General features: G+C 34.9%; 1 protein-coding gene across 3 annotated transcripts; it reads right to left on the reverse strand.

Annotated features, from left to right (window-relative positions):
* Window positions 1-3,470: 3,470 nt before the first annotated feature.
* LOC111434119 (nuclear intron maturase 1, mitochondrial) lies at window positions 3,471-7,318 on the reverse strand. Of its 3 annotated transcripts, XM_023071433.1 has the most exons (4): window positions 5,009-7,318; window positions 4,783-4,857; window positions 3,843-3,981; window positions 3,471-3,717 (listed from the first exon to the last, which is right to left on the reverse strand). In XM_023071433.1, exon 1 carries the CDS (start codon window positions 7,225-7,227, stop codon window positions 5,140-5,142), a length of 2,088 nt encoding a protein of 695 aa, XP_022927201.1. In that variant the 5' UTR covers window positions 7,228-7,318; the 3' UTR covers window positions 3,471-3,717; window positions 3,843-3,981; window positions 4,783-4,857; window positions 5,009-5,139. The 3 variants fall into 3 exon arrangements, with proteins under 3 accessions (XP_022927201.1, XP_022927202.1, XP_022927199.1); XM_023071434.1 differs by lacking the exon at window positions 3,843-3,981; XM_023071431.1 differs by having other exon boundaries at window positions 3,668-3,981.
* Between the last annotated feature and the right edge of the window lie 1,355 nt (window positions 7,319-8,673).

Here is an 8,673-nt window from a genome sequence, read left to right on the forward strand (position 1 = left end):
TGTTTTTTTAAAGAATTAAAAAGACAAGTCCCAGACAGAAATACTTTTCTTTTAAAAAAAAAAGAACACTTTTTAACCCTCTAAAAAAAGACATGTCCCAGACAAGATAAAATTCTTGTGCATGAACAATGACCATTATTTTGAAGAAGTAGATTCGAGAACAATGACTTTCAAGTTAGCTGCAAGGTTTGAATGACTCGTATGGTTCAAAAAAAATTATTCAATGAAACTGTTACGAGCGATTATGGAGCATATTTGAGATGTGGTGTAGGGTGGAAGTATCGAGAGGGTGCAGTGTCGAGAGAGGAATGTCGTGGTTCTGTGAGAGTGACAGTAATGGCATGCAGAGATGACCCATTTACCGAAGTATTACGTCCATTTCCTCAATGCCCCCTCCACATGTCCTTGTTCCTCCATGCAACGTGCTTTTGCTTCCCTATGCCACACCCTCCTCCCTCGTTGACATAGGATTTTGGTCGCATTTTCAAACCAATTCGATAAACGAGAGCGAGTTTGTGATGGAAGAGTTATCGTCACAATTATGGTGTACGTAATTGATGATGAAATTGTATGATGTTTGAACTACTGAAAATGGTTGAACGTTCATAATTAAACTGTTAGATGTATGAAAGAGAACGTAAGTAGGTTCGAACAAGACGAAAGTGAGCTAACTCCAACAAAATGACATGTGATGTATTGATTATTTGAAACTGGACGTAGTTGATGATGAAACTATATGATGTTTGAGCTGTTGAAAATGGTTGGTTGATATGTACGTAAGTATTTGAAGACGGGTTAACAGAAGAATGGTAAAATTAATTGATAACTGAATTGTTGGATGTATGAAAGAGAACGTAAGCGGGTTCGAACAAGACAAAATTGAGCTAACTCCAAGACGACGTGTGATGTACTGATTGTGATCTATTGATTATTTGAAACTGTATGTAGTTGACAATGTTTGAGCTACTGAAAATGGTTGGATTTATGTAGGTAAGTATTTGAAGACGGGTTAAGAGAAGACTGGTTAAATTAATTGATAATTGAACTGTTGGATGTACGAAAGAGAACGTAAGCGAGCTCGTCCGAAAGTGAGCTAACTCCAACAAGACGACATGTGATGTATTGATTATTTGAAACTGTATGTAGTTGACGATGTTTGAGCTACTGAAAATGGTTGGATTTATGTACGTAAGTATTTGAAGACGGGTTAAGAGAAGACTAGTAAAATTAATTGATAATTGAACGGTTGGATGTATGAAAGAGAACGTACGCGAGTTCGAACAAGACAAAAGTGAGCTAACTCCAAGATGACGTGTGATGTACTGATTGTGATCTATTGATTATTTGAAACTGTATGTAGTTGACGATGTTTGAGCTATTGAAAATGGTTGGATTTATGTATGCAAGTATTTGAAGACGGGTTAACGAAAGAATGGTAAAATTAATTGATAATTAAACTGTTGGATGTATGAAAGAGAACGTAAGCGGATTTGAATAAGACGAAAGTGAGGTAAGTCCAACAAGACGACGTGTGGAGAAGAAAGTGGAGCCATGAGGCACCAAAATTGAGGGAGAGAGGGGGGTGGTCAAAGGAGGAGGGAAGGAGGTGAGAGGGTGAGGGAGATCACATGGAATGGGCCATGCGTGAGGCGTGGATTGGCGGAATGGTTACTGCAGCTCATGGGCTTGGCTTGCGCTCATCGGTTATGCCATCGCTTCCTCTCCCAGCCCCCTTCTGTACTCTGTCTTCTACGCCTGTGGGCTCTACTATCACTGTTTCCAAGCACCAATATAAACTTTATCCAAGAAAATTGAGACATGAAACAGTGTAATTGAAGTAATTTGGGATGAAAATTGAAACTTGAATGCTACTACCTATACAATGTCATCGTCACACTGTTCTATATGCCAATTTTCGTACAACATTTTGATAGATCTCTCGATAAAAAATCAACCCAATGGAAAGTTCTGATGTCTAATGATAAGAAATTGCTATAAGAGAAGTAAGAATGATGGATCATACTTGTGAAGTGATTCGAATCTAATCAAGTGTTTTTGTGTTGAGATATTTGATAAACAAGTTAATTCGAATTTTATTTTTCCTTGTAGCGATTCCTTATCATTAGGGCTGCTAAATGTTTTTACCTCTTCTTTTAGCAAATGACTAAGTTTCTTTGCAATTTTATGTAGTTTTGATTGCATGTTTAAAATCATTCAAGTTAGACATGATCGATTTTGCTTATGGAGTGATTCGAATCTTAAACAATTGTTCTTGGTTTGAGATGTTCGATCAACAAACTAATTCGAATCTTACTTCCCTTACCTTATTTCTTATCATCTCTACTTCAAGAATAGTTTTGAAACGTTTATGAAATATCATAGATTTCATAAATATTTTTGTAATTCAACCTTCAATATATTATCTCGATAACTATTCTACCAACCTAATTTCTTTTACTTTAGCATTGATTAAGAGATCTAGCGACTCATAGCTGGATTGAACTATTCGAGTTAAATTATTGGATTACAAACTTATTTCGATTCAATTCAAGTTGTATTGAATGAAATGTCTCTTATGTAACGATCATCCTGCCAACTAAAACATAACTCAAATGGTCGTGACAAAATAGAAGCCAAAAGGGGACACGGATCCACATTTGTAGGTCTAATGCTAACCTAGAATAGTACAATATATATGAAGGGATTGCAATCAATAGGGGGAGCTACTTGTTGCTTGTCCTGAAGGTACTCTTGTCTATCTACTTGCATTCATATAGACACTTGAAATTTCTCACATTTTAACTCTATCCTGTTTCCTCTTTGAGCACATCTAAAAGCTGTTCATTTTTAATGAAAATTATTGAGATACATATTTCACGTAACTGTATTTTGTCATTACGTGTGTAAATGTTTCAGAAAGAATACAAAAGAGGTGTGTAAATGTTTCAGAAAGAATACAAAAGAGGTTGGTAGAGGTCAACGATGACACAAGCCATTAAAAAAAGAGCGTATATAAAGGAAACTCGAGAAAGGAACAAAACCCAGACTAATAAATTTTTTCTGTCACTCATGTTTTCTTATTTTATTTTCGCTATTTCTGGCTTTTAAAATTTTTTTCTTCTTCTTAAGGTTAAGATATTTATAAAATCAATGATAATTAAAAATTATTGAATTTACAAATTGATCATCGGGTCAAGTAAGTTAAGTTTATTCAATTAGGTCAAAAATATTTGAACCCATATTTAAATAAGTTGAAGTAGCCCACACTACTCATAGAAAACTCTATAAATAGAAGAGCTCTCTTGAGAGTATTAAAAAGATGTCAAAAAGCTCAGAACAGTCTCTAGAGCTCTTGAAATCCGGATTGTTTGCACAAAACAATACAAATTGATGTTTTATTCTCATTCATACGATAATATCATCCAACATAAGATTTTAAAACAACACGAAGGAGACGAAGAGGATGAACTGAGGGAAGTGGCGGCGGGAAGTGACTGGTAAAGCTTGAATTACAAATGAAGTTTATTATTGTTATTAATCAGATTCTTCGAGTTATCGAATTTTTTGAAAACCCTTACAAGAAGTCATCATTCCGATGGTAAAGGATGGTACCTTCAACGGAAATTTAGGTAGGGCAGTTCCTCGAAACAAAGACAATCTTCAATGCAAGTGAATGATGTTATCGCCAACATGAGCATAGCTCGGTCAATCTCCATTCTCCAAAAGAAAAGAGAAAACTCTTAGATCGGTTTTCATATATACATCATCTTTGTTCATTACGATGCAAAATCAGAAAAAACACCAAAAAAGAATGGAAAAGAGATGAGGTTCATGAGTTTCACTTAAACTTCCACCCATGGAAGGGACAATTGTAAACTCAGCAACTGAAACAAAGTTCTTTTTCTGACAAACACAATAGGAGTTGAGGGACAAGTTCTTGATCACTTCTTTACAACCAGATCTTTGTCACTTAGATTGTCCCTAAAGACAACAGAAACATGGTACATTCGATTACAATCATATGATATCTCAGAACGGTTAAAAGTTTCATTTCTACTGTTTCAGTTTTCCATTAAAATGAAGACAAAAATGTAACATAGTAATGACCTGTTGAACAATGGAACACGTAGCATAAGTAATAAGTTTCGATTATACCCTTCACATTTCGATTTCTTCATTTTAACCCTCAACCATTAAAGTTGTTTGGAAGTAATCATTTCATCTTTTCCACTTCAAATGAGGATAAAAAAATATGATACAGTGGTAAACTGCAAATAGATAATAACAACAAAAGAACGTTCTCCTGTGCTTCAAGACATGCTGAACTCCACATATTCTTGTACAATAAAAAAGGGATCGATTCCGTAAAAGATGAGACCAGTAAATGGAAATTAACTGAAATTTTATCTTTGTAAGATCGTCAATATTGTACCAAGGGCAACACACAAGAACACCCTTGTTGACGATCCTTTACTCCGACAGCAATAGAAAGAGTCTTAGTCACGTAGTAATTACTCTTTGATATTGCAATATAGTTTTCTTTGTTAATTTCTTATAATCAGGTTGCTAACAAGTTGTTTCTTCCTTGAATCCAATGAGATCAACTACTTTATCAATTAAATGGTAAAAACTGAATTTCATAATCACTTCCTACGGTTATCTGGCTTGTGAATTCTCTTCTTATCAAGGCAAAATGAAAAAATTACCAACACCTAGATAAAGGTAAAAAATTGAATAGAATACGCACCGAAAGTTCTACACTACGCTGGTTTGAGGCAGTACCTTTTTCCACAAAACGCAGAGACATTTATCTCCCTTCCATTGTTATTGAGCTCCGTTGTCTCTTGCTTTCCTTCTCTGCAATTTCATTGTTAATATAATTAGTCTCTTGGTTGAAAACCAATTGATATGATCAGTGAACAAATGACCAAAAGAACTCGACGGTCTGATGGGAGTTTGCACTTCACATTTCAGGGATCTCACGTTTTAATGAAGGTAATATGCATACCTGTCGAAAGAATTGGGCCGAGCTCACTTGTCGATTGCCTCTGTGCCAGCCAACTAACTCTAGAAGCAACCTGATATTCGATTTAGTTCGTATTCTAAGGCAAACTTAGCAACATGGTTCCCATTTTTTCTTCAACCGCCTTCCATTTCGCTTCCTACATTAGTCTTAAAGTGACAAGCACCGAGGGTCTTGTAGCCCCATACAATTTCAGATATCTCATCTTGAGGCAAACTCAATCCCTTTCTCTTGACTACTTTATGCAATTCAGAATATAACTCTTGATCCTGTAACTTGATATATTCTCGCAAAACGTTCTCGTGATGTGGGACCCAATTTCGAGGGAGGGGAGTGTAATCACAAGAAGGAATCATAGACATGCGTGAGAACTGCACACCTTCAATTGCATCCACAAGTCCCATTCTCAGAAGATCAGAATACTCGGGTGCTGAATTATTACTGCTCTCTATCAATGGACGGCTTAAATTCCGTAAGGCAATCCTATACACCTTGGCTCGAGATTTTAATCGATACCTAGCAGCATAGAGTTTAGCCAAGGAGCTACGTATAACATAAGCACAAAACCCAACAATTTTCTTTCGATTATCAGCATATCGATACCAATCAGCCATGGTCTCGAGGAATTTGTTCATCTGTGAATTTGTATGAGATTGACTTGAATACAGCATTGGATTGCAAGGCAAAGGCTCGGGATCTCGATCTCCCTTAACAAGTTCAACACGCCTGAATTTGCGTATACATTGCTCCAAGCTGGCAGTAACAGAAAGCAAAGTTCCAACACACTTTTGGCTCACAATAGAACCTCCAGAGGATGTATATCTAAGAGTAGGGTGTATTATTCTACGACAAATTACATGGTCTAAGAATAGAATTCCTCTGCTAATATGTTCAATCTCTATCTTTGAATTATCTAACCTTATTCCAAATACACTCTCACAAAACTCAATGATTTCCTTTCTAATTCTCACTGCATCCTCTCTAGGCCCTCTAATTCCCACCAAGAAATGTCCTCCATATCGTATGTAATCCATTTTTCTAGTTTTTTCCTTGCCACTGGCTGGAACGAACTCCGGCCAAGCTGGGTTATGACAGCCATCATTAATGGAGTCTCTCCAGATGGAATCAAGCTTGGAAGGCCTAAAGTACTCACTTATCTTATCTTCCATTACAATATCCAATTCATTAAGACATACATTAGCAAGTAAAGGACTCAAAATTCCACAGTGACCATAAGAAGGTACCTTGGCAGCTTCTTCTGGTGCGAAATTGAAGAATGTTCTTAACCAATATGGGTCAGGTTTGGGTTCATTCTCATTGAGAATCTTCTTCTTCTTCGTAGCCCCCTTTCGTTTCTTCTTCTTCACGTCATTATCTTCAACTCGTGGCCGCTTCTGCCTCGGTGATTGGAGCGCGGACTTGACCAAACGCAAAATTGTTTTATCCTTGATAGCCTTCTCTAAGGAACCCATCACCACATTTTCATCAACATGCCTAAAAATTTCACTCAAATCCGCTTTTAAGAACCAGAGGTACCCAGCGAAGTTGCTTCTAATGGTTCGAATGAAAGAATGAGCATTCCGGCCCGGCCGAAATGCGTGCGATTTTGACGAAAACCGAGCCTCGAAAATAGGCTCTATGACCTTCAGCAACACTTCCTGAACGATCCTGTCCTGAAAGCAAGGCTCATCAGACTCGAGCATCGCTTGAAGCTTGCGCTTGGAAATGAGATGGGTCCGAGACTTGTCATTTGGGCTTTGAATTAACGGATTAGCCTTCCTGTTCCAAGAAAATTTCCCGCTGATGACAGCGTTACGAAGAGAAAGTAGGTCTTGTAGAACATGAGAATGAATAGCGTTGCGAGGAGGGAAACTACCGGTCACGTCCGCACAAGAACGCTGATACGCCAATACCCACAAATCGAATTTCGAGAGAAACCCAGATAGATCGGAGAACGAACTGTTGGGAAGGGAAGCGAAGGCTTTCACCCAAATAGAGGAACAAATTTCAATCGGGTCTTCTTTGAGGTAAGAGTAGGGATCTTGATCTTGCAGCTGGGGAACATTTTGGAATTGAAGAGAAATGGAAGAACGCCTTGATGGGTGCACGGCGGGGGCGGAGGAGTTGAAACGAGCAAGAGAGATGGAATCAATGAAGCTTCGGCGGTTGCATTGAAGGTGTTTGATGATTGTTCTGAATGACATCTTTCGAACAAATTTAGTTTCTGATAGCTTTAGGGTTTATGATTCGCCATTGGATTGAAGCCGCCCCTGCTTCTGTTCTGTACGAGGCTCACAAGCCGAAGCTTAGCTATTCCATCGTTACAGCTCCGATGCCTTTTTCCTCGGCCCGAGTTTTCGCGGGTCGCCGATAGATTTGGTGGCGAGTATTATCGGCGCGGCAGCTTCAATTTAATTAATTGCTATTTTTCTTTTATTTTTCATTTTATGAGAATTTTCAATTTATTTCTAAAATTTACAAAATTATTGTAATTAACCCTTTAAACATGGTAATTAAACAAGCCAATGTTGGTCTAAAACGAAAAATAATTAATAATTTAATTTTTCGTTGGATATTTAAAATTTTAATTACCAATTATAGTTTAAGATTTTAATTACCAACTACATACACACTAAAATAAATTAGGTATAAATTTTTAATTTTTTAATTTGGAGTTAAAACTTGAATTAGTTATCTAATTTTTTTTTAAATATGTACTTTTAGTTCGTATTAAATTATAATTGAAATAAAAATTATATTATAAAATGAATTGCAATTTGACACGTCATAAAAATCAATCAATTAGATTAAAAAATTAAATTTATAAAAATGAAGAAAATATGGTTATAAATAACTAATTTTAAAAAATTAAATTTCATTTTGAAAATATCTGGAGTAATACCACTAAAGTTTTAAGCCGAAAGATTAATTAAGCTTAAATCATAAATTAAATTTACAAAAATAGAAACCCAATAATAATTAATAAAATAATATTTTAAAATAAGAATTATAAAATAATTAATTACGAATATAACTAAATATAGATTCGAATTTAAGATGGACTCAATTTTATTTCCTTGTTTTAAAGGGAAAACGCGTTTTAAAACGCGTGGTGGACACCGACCCTAAAAAAAACATTTAATTCAGAAAAAAAAGGAAAATTTAATATTTATTTTCCATTTTCTCTAATTTACTTGAAAAATGAAAAATGAAAAATTAAATTGGTACGATTATTAATTTTTAGATATATTCAAACTTTTTAATTTGATAATATGTGTTGAAAAATGACATTAAAAATTCAATATAATATTTTTGAATTAAAATAAAAAAAAAATAGAATTATAATTAATCTTGTTAATTCAATTATAAATTTAATTTATGACCTTCATTTAATAAATCTTTAAAATTTTATTATAGTAAATTCGACTATTAATTTTGTGTTTTTCTAACAAAAATTAAAAAGTTAAAAAATTAATTTAAATATTATATATAATTTTGAATTAAACTAAATTTTGAGTTGAATATATATAATTGGCTGACGTAAGAATTGTAATTCAATGAATGGAGATGATAATCTTGATTAATTAGTTAATTAATTTAGATTTGGTTATTAAAATTAAAAATTAAAATTTAATTGTCGCCATTAGGAG

Source organism: Cucurbita moschata, unplaced genomic scaffold (genome assembly GCF_002738365.1).
Source record: "Cucurbita moschata cultivar Rifu unplaced genomic scaffold, Cmos_1.0 Cmo_Scf00044, whole genome shotgun sequence".
Taxonomy (NCBI): domain Eukaryota; kingdom Viridiplantae; phylum Streptophyta; class Magnoliopsida; order Cucurbitales; family Cucurbitaceae; genus Cucurbita; species Cucurbita moschata.

Bases quoted from the DNA above. Each gene is read 5' to 3' on its own strand.
- LOC111434119 (XM_023071434.1), bottom strand. From the start codon at position 7,227: ATGTCATTCAGAACAATCATCAAACACCTTCAATGCAACCGCCGAAGC.